At 40.8% G+C, this 14,029-nt stretch overlaps 1 protein-coding gene across 9 annotated transcripts in view; it reads right to left on the minus strand.

Annotated features, from left to right (window-relative positions):
• Nucleotides 1–14,029, minus strand: part of LOC136432933 (echinoderm microtubule-associated protein-like 6) — a 53,451-nt gene that overhangs the window by 1,916 nt on the left and 37,506 nt on the right. For 3 of the 9 annotated variants that reach the window (XM_066424594.1, XM_066424593.1, XM_066424590.1), the window contains 19 exons: nucleotides 13,661–13,900; nucleotides 13,034–13,235; nucleotides 12,726–12,818; nucleotides 11,711–11,785; nucleotides 10,607–10,738; nucleotides 10,181–10,446; nucleotides 9,846–10,050; nucleotides 9,540–9,666; nucleotides 7,316–7,406; nucleotides 6,883–7,012; nucleotides 5,123–5,321; nucleotides 4,583–4,656; nucleotides 4,083–4,297; nucleotides 3,584–3,741; nucleotides 3,002–3,128; nucleotides 1,616–1,804; nucleotides 897–1,069; nucleotides 341–503; nucleotides 114–217 (listed from right to left, as the gene is read on the minus strand). In XM_066424594.1, the coding sequence (XP_066280691.1) occupies nucleotides 114–217; nucleotides 341–503; nucleotides 897–1,069; nucleotides 1,616–1,804; nucleotides 3,002–3,128; nucleotides 3,584–3,741; nucleotides 4,083–4,297; nucleotides 4,583–4,656; nucleotides 5,123–5,321; nucleotides 6,883–7,012; nucleotides 7,316–7,406; nucleotides 9,540–9,666; nucleotides 9,846–10,050; nucleotides 10,181–10,446; nucleotides 10,607–10,738; nucleotides 11,711–11,785; nucleotides 12,726–12,818; nucleotides 13,034–13,235; nucleotides 13,661–13,900 (2,963 nt within the window). Of the gene's footprint in view, nucleotides 1–113; nucleotides 218–340; nucleotides 504–896; nucleotides 1,070–1,615; nucleotides 1,805–2,799; nucleotides 2,915–3,001; nucleotides 3,129–3,583; nucleotides 3,742–4,082; nucleotides 4,298–4,582; nucleotides 4,657–5,122; nucleotides 5,322–6,882; nucleotides 7,013–7,315; nucleotides 7,407–9,539; nucleotides 9,667–9,845; nucleotides 10,051–10,180; nucleotides 10,447–10,606; nucleotides 10,739–11,710; nucleotides 11,786–12,725; nucleotides 12,819–13,033; nucleotides 13,236–13,660; nucleotides 13,901–14,029 lie in introns of all 9 variants that reach the window. The other 6 variants (XM_066424597.1, XM_066424595.1, XM_066424598.1 and 3 more) reach the window with 4 other exon arrangements.

Below are 14,029 nucleotides of genomic sequence, written 5' to 3' on the forward strand. Positions count from 1 at the left end.
CAGAAGAATGTTGTACCAGCAGGAAATGTGCTCCATAACATAATTGATATTGGATTCATGCAGTGTATTTTTCTTAGGATGCAGAATAATATTTCAACATTCTATGAACTTACAGAGTCCAGGAAGACCATGTGATCTTGTTTATAGCGTTGGCATCAGTTACTGGATTCCCTGTGGGTACGTCAAACACCAGTCTGTGGTAGCAACCGGTGGCAACCTGGACATCAACAACAACAGTCTCAGGTCAGAAAGGCTGTAATAATGCATTCTTAGCTCCACAAAACTATAGATGTAAACATTAGCCTAATTGTTAGCATGCTTATTACATATAAGATCTCACCTGTATGAATTTGCCATCCAGTGAGTAGTCCATCTGGATGACAAAGCTTGGGATGCCCTTACAATACCCCACTCTGGTCAGGGAGGGACCCTGAGTCATGTCGTAGAAATCCACACAGTTGTCATCAGAACCAACTGCTAAGAATTTTCCATCAGGGCTGAACCTGAGAAGAGATTCAGACATGTGAGATAAATTCTAAAACTAGTGCAGAACATCTTTATTTGGACACTATCTAGCCAGAGTGGAACATCTACCGGTATAGCATGAGTCGATGGCAAAGCTAACTTAAAGACAATAAACACATACAAGGTTCTAAATGCTACATCAGTGTTTTTGTACTAAATGGCACTGTCTCCTTGTTACCCAGTATAAATCAATCATACTGCATTTCTGTAGGGTAAACAGCCTCTCTGGATTTTGAAGACTGTGATTTCAACACTACTTTCCTACAAGTACTGAAGTTCCTTCATGTTTCTCCCACTGGCAACCTTTTGTCTGCTTGTCATCTTGGCATTTGTTCCTATAGTCATTGTTCTTCAATCTGTGCTCTCCATACCTGATGTCCTGTACAGCCAGACGCCTGTCTCTCTTCTTGCCCCAGATCTTCAGGCTGGCTGCTGTCAGCAGGATGAACTCTCCGTTCTTCATCCCCACAGCCAGCATCTCTCCGTCAGGGCTGTACGCCACTGATCGGCTCGGTGTGCCCAGGTTCACCTTGTTTAGCATGCTCTGAGGCCAAGAAAAGGAACAATGATTTACCCAGAAAAGCAACATTTCTAAATACCCCTTAAAATACATGTATATATTGCTGTGGACTATAAGGTGTCATACAGTCAAGGTTTTTTGAAATTGATATAAATTCTACAGCTGGAGCTGGTATTGACATGCTGGCTCATGCTAGGGTCACATTTCCAAGCCGGGGCCTGGCCTGGGTGTGTGTGAAAACGAAAAATGAAATATGAATATCAAGAAAATACACAATTTTTAGTTAAAGTAATTTTCTTTCATTTTGTGTCTTTTGTTGTCTTTTATATTATATTTTTCGTTCTCGCAAGCTGCCCGACCAGGCCCCGCTTTGGAAATATGACCTAAGCATTAGTATTTTGTCTCCCCAATGCCTGCACCACATCTATGTGCAGTATTTGGGATCTTTTAAGATCCCCTTAATACAGAGCTCCCATACTGCCAACTCCCAGAATGTTTCTCCATGGACATGATATGCTTCAATTATCTCACTGGCAGTATGATATAAAGTGAGCTACATTCCATACACACCTTGTTATCTATGTCCCATATCCTGACTGTGCAGTCATCACTTGCGGATGCAAAGAACTGCCTGGATGGGTGGGCTGCTAGACCCCAGAGTTCTCCTTCACAGTGCCCGTGGACCACAGTATGAGCTGCCGCATTCTTCTCTCCTACCTCCATAATCTCACTCTCCTTGGTTCCCACCAGAATCTTCCCCTACAGTACACAGAACACAAGAAACTCTCCTTAGATTAAACAGGGTTAACACTAGTACCAATACAGTTGCACAGATGGTCAGTGTTGTTAGTGGTGCACTTTGGTGGGACAAGACACACAAAAGACACAGACACATGATAGGTGAAAGACGATGTGTACATGCAGTAAGGAAACAGGGAGCTAGGCCAAACACACAAGTCAATGTGCACAGTTAGTGTGAAGATGATCAACTAGTTAGTCAAAACATGCACCACACCTATATACTGACAGGCTTGTTACAGACCACATATATGTTATCAATGTATGCACATTCTCACACAACCATGCATGTGGACACAACAGTGGAGAGGATTGTCCTGTTAGTATGTGTTACATTTTATTTCAAGTTCCCAATGGAGAGTGAAAGGACCATTGAAGATTACACTTGGGGGCATTTGGTTATGTGAATTAGGATCTTGTTATAAAGGGGAACGTTTCTGGACAGGACAGTGCTGCGATAGATTAGGTAAGTCTGTATGCAGTGGCAAAGTCTACCGCATCAGGTTAACAGAAACAAAACTGCAAATCAACGTAAAAGAAATAAAATTGAACTGCCTGATGAACTCAAAAGAACTGAATATCAAATATGATTAGCATTGAAAAGCAACAAAAACACCAAAGACCCCATGGAAAGAAATAAAGTACCGGTATTGCAGTATTCCTTTTAAAACGTCAAATTGGTTCAAACTCTCATTTTGCTCTGCATTTTCTTAACACAATAACAACTTAAACCAATAAAAACGCTTAATAACTTTCATTGAAAAGTCCTGCTGCAAGATTGCCACTAAGAATGAAGTTAGTAACAAAACTGTTAAAGCTGACAACCAAAATGCACACTTTCTTCATCTGCAATGCTCCGACATGCATTATGAACAGCTTGCACATCCAGATAGAAAGTGTACTGATGGGGCCTTTGGTGCTGAAACCAAGTGTCTAGCCAGAGTCTGGTGGCATACCTTGCCCCTGCAGACAGACCTGACCACATCTACGGGCAGGTTGGTCTCCAGTTGGAAGGCTCGGCAACGTTTCATCTCCTGATCCCACAGCTTGACAGGGCCTCCTTCCTTACTCCTAGTACAGGACAGTCAATGGAAATGCAACAACAAGGCATAAAAATCACGAGGAAGGACAGACGGAACAGCGTGCAGGTGCGCATACCTTGCCCCGACAGACGGAGCGTACTACAACAGCTATACGGGGGTCGTGGCTGTTGAGTTCAAACAAACAACAACGCTCCATGTCCTGCGACCATAACTTGACTGGCCCACCTATGGCAAACTCTCTCCTGTAGGGCAGTTTGGCCAGACAACAAACACCAAGAGGAGAGAGGCAGAGTTAGTGGGTTAGTAAGACATGGCATTGTTAATAAAGTGGTTTAACTCTAAAAAAGGCAGCCACTGTCCTATTCCTAGCAGGCAAATCAAGACCAATTTAGCTTTGATTATAAAAGTTTCATATGACTGCTATTATTCAGTATCATTGAAAAGTCTCTGTAATCATGTATCAAAGGTGCCATAATAAAATGCACACTTGTACTTGACACTTGAGCAACTGGTTGACAATATCAAGTGCATCTTCCAAAGTAAATTTAGTAAGGGTTAGTATTCTTATTAATTGTAATTAGTCACAGCAAAATGATAAAGGGAATTACATTCTCAGTTCAGTATTAAGGATACATAAAATCATTCAGGTATTGATATCTTAAGGAGGCTGTGGAACAAATGGATAACAAAAACTCACGGTTTTTCTTTCCCACCAGTGACGATGAGCCCGTCTCGTAGCGTTGTGTACATGGTGAAGACAGGGCCGTTGTGTGCCTTTGCAACAAGTCTGACCAAGCTGTTTTCTCTCCACACATACACATCTCCACTCATTGCTCCTGTGAAGGTCAGGTTGTTCTGAAAGACAGAATTTTAGACTATATGTAAGAAAATGGCAATAAAAGATTATCCAAAACGTGACCAAAATTTGAGAATATAACTCTGCACTGTTCCTCTTCTACTTTTACTCAATTAGGAAAAGTAATCTAAACATAATCCTGTCAAAACTGAAAGTGATTAAAACAAATAGGTGAGGTCATTACATTGTATAACTGTTACAGTTTTATTCAAAGATTCTTAAAAAATCTGAGCCATCTTAGAATACTGAGTCAGACAGAATGTCTGACCACATTATTGAAATAATGGTGATAACTTGTACATGTTGGTCCATTTTAACTAGACAAATGAATAAGACTTACTGCTCCAAATGCCACAGACAACATGGTCTGCATGCGGGCCTCTCCTGCCATGTTGGGGCCGATCACCCCCTTCTTCCCTATCAGGGTACTTCCAGCTAACGTCCAGAACTTCACATGCTTCACCCCCACTGTCACGAAATGGCTGTCCGAATCTGGCCTGAATTCTGCCACAAATATCCTTCCTGAGTGCCCACCTTTGCTGGCTATCTTGGTACCTGAGTGGAAAAGTACATTGTATAAGATGTACATTTGTATAATGTATGTCTTAAAAAGAAATCTGAAAAATACATTATTAAGCAGAAGGGTGGGGGCTAAATCAATCTTGAAGGTCAAAATGCTTCTTTATACAAACTCTGGGAAAAAAAGAGGAAGGAAGGTGAGATACAATAGATATCAAATCCAATTGTTTGTCTGACAGATTAAGAAAAAATATCAAACATTTTCCATTGAGTCTTTTCAACATTCTACCATCAAATAAAGATGTAAGCACAGGAACCAACCTTCCTGCCACCTCCAAACTGCAATGGAATGTTCATCATCTAGACCAGCAGTCAGGAGAAGTTTTCCCGTGGCACTGTAGATAGATAGAAAACAATGAGACATTCCATTTCCTATGCAGTGACCAATGTTAACTTTGTTACTTTCTATCCTGATTGGCAGATTTCCAAGCAAATATGAGTCTCAAAAGGCAGTTACTCCCTCAGAAGCTCACTCCAGTGAGCTTTGATTACCTTTGCAAAGCTAAAGATGGTTACATTTTCGAGAGAGTTTGTGCTTTTGTGTGTCTGTCAACATGATTCAAAGCAACCATTCAGTTGGACGTTAAATGGGCATTCCATGTTTGAGGAAAGCGCTGTGTAAAGTTTCAGCCACACTTATTGATAAAAATAGAGGCTTGCCAGTGTCAACAAAAAAGGAAAGAAAGATGGGGAAAGATCAAATACATTTCATCATGTCTCCCTGTCTGAAAATTGGAGGACCCTTCATGCCCTCTCATACAACATGTAAAAACATATACACAAGAGGAGATGAAGGCTTACCTGAAGTTGACATAACACACCCCCTTGGCGTGGAAGCCCCGGATGATGGACAGGGTCTCCTTGGTGTTTGAGTCCCAGATGTTGACTGAGGGGACCTGGCCAATCTGGCCGGTGGCAATGATGCTCTTAAACTTGGGGTGCTGATTGATGGTGAGGCAGATGATGTCATCTGTGTGCTCCAAGTAGAAACTCTGGTTTCCTGAAAATGGATGGTGGACTTATGCAGAACTGCAAGGAGGATGTTCTAAGGATATCCTCTTAAGTTACATGTATCAACAATTCAGCCAGCACAAAAAATGTCCTATAAACAGCTAGTAATTTTTGGAGTAAACCACCAAGGTTTCAAATTCCAACACTTTCCTATCTGGAAACAGCTGCATATAGGACATTAACTTTTAAAGAAGTTCCTGGTAGAGGTTCAGAGGTAAGTAATTCTACTTTCTTAATATTCAATATAGTAAATATCAAGAAAAAAGAGCCCCCTGAATCTTTTTCTGATAATCAAATCCTTAACAGAATGTCAAATGCTCTAAGATCCTTCTTCGGTTCTTGTCATGACAAGAAGGGTACATAATACTTATCATTTTTACGAAGTGTGCAGTCCCAGGCTTTGCCTGATGGCATAAAATGTGTCCATAAGGTAAAATGTACATTGAGCTGCTGCTACGCATAGATAACAACTATCAACACATGGCATCTCAACTGTCAGGCATGTACAGGGGTATCTAGGCAGCTACCTTCTGGCAAGCTAACAGTGACCTAAATATGACAGTTGTTGACCCCCTCGAAGGCATGTATGTAATAAACACAGATTTTCAACAGGTTTCCATGCCTTGGGATTCTGCCATTACAACTCTAATCTACTTAACTTCGACTAAAACCTACATCTTTTAAGAAAGTAAAAGTTCCCTACAAAGTTTATACCAACAAACAGAGGGAATCCTGACAGACGGATCCTCTAACATGCTTGTTGCAATGGCTCCACCCCTGAAAATGTTGAGTGTATACCTGGGTTTCAGCATGCCAAGCTTCATGCTTTTATCTCTGACTCAGCAACTGTAGCTATATTATTCAACAATCGCTTGGAGTGACTGTTACAGTACTACCACAACACAGGTATCAGCACCATGGCTATGTACCAGGCTATGTCGCCTTTTCTCACAGCTTTTCTGGCATGTCACACAATGTCACATAACCCATTTAGTAAACACCTGCAATGACAATTTAGCTTAGCAGGGTAAGTAATGCTTTCCTCTTTAGGCACAGGATAGCCCTGATACAACCCCATGCAACTGTTAGTGTTAGCATCCTTGGCCCGCTTAGCATGCAAATCATCCTGCTACACCATAAAACCGCTAAAGCTCCTTAACGTAATGCAACAAGACAAGCTGCCTGAAGACCGTTGGAGTGAGTCGGTAAGGAGATAACAGGATTTGGTGTTAACAAGGAGGCACTTTATCTGCAGACATGGTCAGTCTGGCACTGATGCAGAGGGGCTTAAAGAGCTTGCATTTCTGTTCTCCCAAGACCAATGATTTTACCAACCTACTGTCAAGACTCAAGTCTATGTCTCTATGGATCTGGTTAGTCCTTCCTGTCAAGCTTTTATCAGATCCAGACTGTTGAGAGCATTGGGACAAAAGAGCTGGTTTTACAGGCCTTCCTCCATGTTAAGTCTTGAATATCATTACTTTAGGATGTTGTGCCAAAGTTGGAAACTGCCTGCTATATGCTGCAGGTCTTTTGGTGCAATGTCCTACCTGTTGCCAGGTTGTGTATGATGCCTGCCCCTGCTGCATGGTACACAATGTCTGCCCCATCGTTGATGTAGTGCAGGTTGTTTCTGGTGTCAAACCCTCTGTAGCCGTGAATAGTTGTGAGCACCAAGTCCTGCAAGAGTCAAATGGACAAAAAGTTGAGAAAAACCTGGTCCAATAATTATAATATAAAGCCAAATCAGCAGGTCTTCCTCAGTGATCCATAAATTTCTATTGACTGTTCTACTTTCAGGGAGTCTTATTGTATTCTGTAACAAACAGTTGTGAAGATCTTTATTTTCCTTAGTTTGAAACAGAGGTGTTGGTTATGCTGGAGTAGAAAACGTTTTTGTCTGATATAACTGTGATACTTATAAATGTCTTTTACAACTAAATATCTCAAAGTTAACGTAAGGATAGGAAAGTAGCAACTTACCTCCACTACTCCTTTTCTTCTCTTGTTGGTCTCGCCCTTCTCCAGTTTCTGTACTCTGGGAGTAGGCGTTCCACCCCTGCTGACAGTAGGCCTGGGTGGAGAGGGAGTAAACAGCAGTGAAAAACCCTCACTACTGTAAGGATGATAATGACATACACCATCAAGTTTTATCATGATTGTTCCTTGAACAGTTTGACCTTCAAAATTATGCAGAACGCAAAGAAAATTGAAGATATGTTGCTTCTAAGTAAAATTTGACACATCCAGATCCACCAACCAGCAGAAGTAGGATTTGGGGAACCCTCCATCCAGATATACCAGCATTTATATTCTGTGAGCATATGGTGCACACTTGAAAGTGAAATCATCTTTGTAGGCTGGAAGGCAGTACTTAAGGCAGAATTGCTGTCAGACCTCTTCAGTAAAGTCAATCAATGGGTCTTGAATGGGTGATGTAGCTTGAGGAAACAAAAGAGTGCAGCGAGCAGGCAGTGGATCTTATCCATGCAAAAAGGCTGGAGATGGTGATGATATGAATGCAAACCTCCTGTCTTCTTTCTTCTACCTCAATGGCCTCATTAAAGATAACATCAACTAGACTAAAAATCAACACTAATAGCAGTCATCACTGCTTCAACTACCTGCTTGACCACAAAATCAGGCTACAAATTTTAAGACATGGTCACCAACACCCTAGGAATCCCTTTGATGTTAACACAACCGACCAAGATCTAACCACTACCTGTACATGGCCTCTTGTGCCCTGAAGACAACCTCACATGAGCTCACCATATCAACCATGAACTTAATCTCTACATGGAGGATTCCCCAATTTCCCTTTTTACAAAAAACAGCACTAGCTTGAAATACTGTGCTAACACGTAACATGTAAAAAACCTTTACCACAGACTTACAAAACCATCTATTCAACCAAAACCAGTCACAAACTCATGCATGTTACAGCACATAGTGTCTACAGTTACATGATTACAATTCTACAGGTGTTCTCAACTCCCATGTGCAAAATGTTTCAGAAGGTGAGTACACTACCACATATCACTTTGACACAGACAGAATGCAGCTACATTCAGACTGCAGTTTAGCTACACATCAAATATTTAAACCCCTCCTGGTCTAACTGTTTAGACAACACGTTGTGACCAGTCCAAGGTAATATACCTGGATCCTCTGTGAGTGTTGGCAGGCAGAAGGGAAGAAGTAGTGAGTCGGTAGTAAGTCAGACTTAGCAGCTTTATCAGTAGCATGAGCAAAGAAAGTGTTCTTGTTGCAAGCATTACTGAGTAAAAGTAGAGTAAAAGATCAAAAGTGTGGCTTTTTTTTTCTGTCTCTTCATAACCAACCCTTATGAATATAACTACTATCATGGTATATGATAACGTCATAATGCAATACACTTTCAAAATATACATTGTAAAGGCAATGGAAAGATAAAGTCATGTTTTTGCATTCTCTTAAATCAGAAAATTTTGTCTTAAAAAAGTACATCTCTTGTTTCTGAATTAAACATTTTAGCACTGTTCCATTATCTTACAGTATTGGAGAGCTGTTACAGTACTTCTTTAATAAATGAGAAACTGACACCTTTTGGCTGGTTCTTCGGCCAACAATCTACCTGATTCTCATGGAATCTCTTTGAACATATATCATAAACCACAACAAACGACGAAATTGTCTGATCACAAGTAACAGGGCAGGATTAGGTGGTCAGCAAATATCTAGGGATGATATTAATCTTATCATTAGACTAAAACAGAAACTATAGTAAAGATAGAAAACTTGTCTCACAAAAAGACTTACTTCACAATCCCCTTCCTCCAGAAGGCAAGCAAATGGCCAATAACAAAACATTGTCAATTTGTGACTAGCACTGACCTCATTACAGCTGTGGAAAAAAGACAGGAGGGGAAAAAAGGACAGCACAAAATAAAGAGTCAAGTTGGAAATATACAAATGCAACAAATATCTAAAGAAAAAGCAGTAAAACATCTAGACTGAGAAAGAGAGCAGCTGAAGACAATCATCAACAAACAAAATTCTATTGTTTCACGAATAAAAATAGAATCTGAGTATTAAGCAAGATCATGCAACAGTGACATACATGTGCATTTCATACTTTGAGAACTATGATCAGAATTAAGACTAGTCTTGGTACAATCCTAATTCACCTATGCTTGTTTTTATGTATGCTGAAACAGGTTTTTACCTTTCCTCCCCAGTTGGCTGTTTCTGCTGTAGATGGGGTTTGGTACCGCTTGTTTCTCTGATGTTTACAGCATAGGTTTTTGTAGTGTAATCAATGTCCTTCTCCCTCTGCACATCACTGTCATAGCCTACAGGGCAAACACACAAACAAAACTGACTGTGAATCAAGAGGCCAATGTTCCAATGTTAGCTATCAAATTTGTACCAAGGTACCAAAAATGTAACAAGGCAACATGTAGCGTAATGTTTGTGGTTCCATATACTACATGTAACTGTATAAATATTTTACAATCATGACATGACTAACCTCCTTCCTCCTCAGAGTCAGTTTCAGAGTCTTCACTCTCTCCCTTCAGTCCATTCTGCCTGGACCCAGGTGTGTTGTGTGCCCACACCAATACTGCCGTGTCAGCACCACCAACAGACACCAGCATCCTGTCATCATGGCTCCATCGCACATTAGTCACGTGGGCACTGTGTCCTATGTACTTCTTAAATTTGGCATACTGCCCCTGAGGAAGGAAATAAAAACAGACACAAACTTGTAATGATCAGAAAATACCAGTATTGGCTGTCAGAAATATGTGATGCTGAAATACAGGAAATAAAGGCTGTTAAGTCACAACTTTAGTCATCTCTTACCTTGGCAGGATATTCGAACAGTTTAACAAAGCCAAAGTCATCTCCTGTGGCCAGCACTCTCTTGTCGTGGGACAAACATGCTGAGTTGACGTCAGTAACATCGCTGTGGACAGGCCAGATCCCCTCGCAGGTGTGGCCCAGCACACAGGTCCATGAGCACCAGTCAATCTGCTCCACATCTGTGGACCGAATGGTTTGCCTCTTGCCTCTTGGTGCCTCGAAGAATAGCTGCTCTTTTGCACCTGTGTTGACTTGTAGTAACTTTCCTAAACAACAGAGAACATAATTTTGGTATACATTACAGTCTGCTGTTTTCTGAGAAGAGTAGTTTTAACTACATTGTATAAAACAGTACAACTAGTTAAGTTCCTAAAAGTTTGGCTCCTAACAAGATTATCATGATCTACATGTTGTAAAAGTACCTACCCTTTCTGTCCCAGTCGATGTGTGTGATATAGCTGGATGCACCTTTGCAGATGCCCACTCTTTTGCTACTCAGAACATTGTAGATATCCACAAAGTTGTCATGGGATGCTACGGCAAGGTATTTTCCTGGATCTGTGGGAGAGGATGGACAACATGAATTTCATACAACTGCAAATAATTCTTAGATGGTATGTGATTGTACCCCTATATAAAAGTACAAGTGCCAGATAAAAGTTGGTTTAACTACTAAATGTGTATGTAGTTTATGCAAGAAGACATGTTTTAATTCTTAGTTTTAAATTGTTGGTAGTGCTTGCAATGATGAGTGCCATAGTATCAGCTTGTCTCTTTTCAAAGATATTTCAATTTATCTAAATTGAATATCCACAGAAAAATGCTCTAGAACAAGGTTAAAGATGACAAATAGGAAGATGATGTACATGTAAGTGAAAAGGTTTCAACAAAAACTGTAGAAAAAGAGTTGGAGGAAGTGTGTGCAAAAAAGGTCATATACATGTACATGTATATGTATATGGAATCCAATACCTACATGTTAATCAAGAAACAGTGTGCTGTGGTGCACATTGAAATACAAATAGTGCCACCATAACACATACAGGTTACTCACAGTCACAATCACATTTGTGTCAGCAATGGAATTCAGAGGAATGGTGAGAAAGTACACTTGAAACACCGACAAAAAGATCAGTACCAAGGACATGAATCAAATGGTTCTGCTATTTGCTACTGAATAAAAAGAAAAACTACTTGGACTAAGACAATGTACATGTAGTGTGGGCTGGGAGGTGCTTGTCTGACAGCTACAGACTACAGCGTATGTGGACGAATATCCCACAATCTTCACTCACAGGTGCGAAACATTACAGTAATAATGTCTTCAGGGCTCTAGCCAAAAAGGGCTAGAGCATTTTGGTTGAAAAACTGAATGTGGAAAAGGCTACGGGCATGTGCATAGCACATGATTTGAAAAAGTATAAAGCAAAAAAAGATCAAAGAGAATTCTGCAAGAAGGGAAAATGGCCCTTCAAAAGTGCCTTCAGACTACTTGGCTAGAACCCTGTGCTTTAATTTACTTGGCAGTACTTTTGGCATTAGTCTCCTTGCAGCCTGGGGCTCTCCCATGTATGTGTAGGTCTGCAGGCTCAGGGGAAGCTGCAGCTGGGAACAGGGACATTTACCAGTGCACGGTACACCAAATTACTTTCTAGACATGCAGAGAGAAGCAGCCTTTCAGGCAATGCTAGTGTCACAGCAAGAAAGGTGGCAATGCTTTATTGAAGCCCACAGGCGGTCATAAACCAATGGCATGAGGCTTATATTCTTTCAGTGTCTAGCCAAAGCAACTACATTAAATCTGGTAATTCTTTCTACAAAGAAGTGCGGGAAAGATGCAGATACAAAGAATTTTGCTGAACTGCCCAACATGCTGGTGCATGCTGGAAGCATGGAGTGGCATCAAGCTGATGCATGTCACTGTAAACCCTGAGGAAGAGGTGGGTGTAGAGTGGGATGTGGATAGCAAATATATATGTGGTATGGAAGTTTCCCATGCCAGCCAGCATTGAATAATCTTACTGGAATAACAAAATGTTCCTTAAAGTTTATTCCTGGCTAAAAATGATAACGCTGCAAAATAACTCCATTATTCCGATAAACATGGTTAACTATCAAATGTATAACATACACATTTATCCCCTCCATTGACATTAGTGCATTTATGGGGTTATCCTATTCAAAAAGTCTGATTCCGTAGAAAGGAAGATTTAAGTTTTCTCTATATCTTTTCCCAATTGCAATTCATCATATAATCATAGCAATTTTTTTTCATCTCACATGTTATACCTCAGGACGTCTCCCTTAGCACACCGTTTCCCTGTTAATGAACTATTCTACAATATAATCAACTCACCCTGCCTCAGCTTTTTCAAATAAAATAACGCATTTGACCATTACACATGCAGCTTTGCATGTCTACAGCTGTGCACGTCTAGCTAATAGCAAGGGCCATGCCATCTACATGGTAAGAGAAATGGGGCATAAAACATTAATGAAAGCAGACGCTGTTAATTACGGCTTATCTTCATTAAAATCTACTTACCAGGAGAAAACCTGATGTCAGAAATGTTCTCTTTCCTATGATGGAAGGTGACCATGTCTTCTAGTGTGTCAGCATTGACTACCAGGAAACTCCCTGAAATACAAATATCAAACAATTTTTTTGTCTTATGTTAAGGAATTTTCTTGCATACAAATTGTCAAAAGTATGGGAAATTCAATAAAAAATTCTAACTTAAAATGACTCCTTCTGCCGTTGGTTGTCTTTTGGGGAGGCTAATCCCCTCCAGAATTGCTAAAGTATACCATGATGGAATTTTGGTACTTTTGTCAAAATGTGCAAGAACTCACCATCACTAAGACCAACTGCTATGGCCTTGCCATCGGGGGAGTAACAGCAACACCTGCCCCCTTTGCGTAACCTCCTGACGTTCAACATGCGGTGCTCTGGGGACAGGTCCCAGACTCGCAGTGTCTTGTCATCACTGATGGTCACACAATGGTCCTTGTGTGGGTGGCAGGCCAGGCCCCACACCTCATTCTCCATGTGCCCCTGTGTGCACATAGGACAACATCTCACATGAGTATACTGTAATTTTGTTAATTTCCGGGGTGGTTTCATCATCGCGCATTTTTCCCGGTGACCAGTTAACCGAAAACTTAAAACAACCCCAAAAAATTTTGTTTCCATTACTAAACAGTATGGAACTACATGACATTACATAGTGCTCCCGCGAACTTACAACCATCACAAGCACTCCATTTTCTCTTGAACATGTAATCAAATCACCACAAACGTAAAGGCAAAGTTCAAAATCTGAGGATATATGAGTAACTGAAGTAGCTAATAAAAGCTTTTTATCAATACATGAATATTGCATGTACATTGTATAACTCACAGGTGTCGCTATCATTACTCCAATCTCACTTGAAAAAATATTTTCTGGTCGACTGAAGAAGACAAAAGGGGGGACTCACCTGCACAATGATGTTCATTGGTCCGCTCTTGTCCACCTCCAGAATCTCCCCATTCTTGGTGCCCACCAGGATATGGCCGTGCCCCAGGGTGATAGCCCGGATGGATGGACAGTCCTCCAACAGGACTCCCCGGGACCCAGGGGCCAGAGCACCTCTCTTGATGGCATAGGTTTTCAGACATCTTTCAAACTGGTCGTCCCACAGCCCTACCACTCCATCCTTCCCTCCAGTAACAAAGCCCTGCAACAGACAGTACACAGATCAGTATAAAAAAAATTAACTTCAAAACTGTCCTGTCGAGGAAATAAAAACACATTGTCAGAATCAACAGGTCTTCCCATGTATGATAGGTGAACAAAACATATACTT

The sequence above is a fragment of the Branchiostoma lanceolatum genome, chromosome 4, assembly GCF_035083965.1.
Source record: "Branchiostoma lanceolatum isolate klBraLanc5 chromosome 4, klBraLanc5.hap2, whole genome shotgun sequence".
NCBI lineage: Eukaryota > Metazoa > Chordata > Leptocardii > Amphioxiformes > Branchiostomatidae > Branchiostoma > Branchiostoma lanceolatum.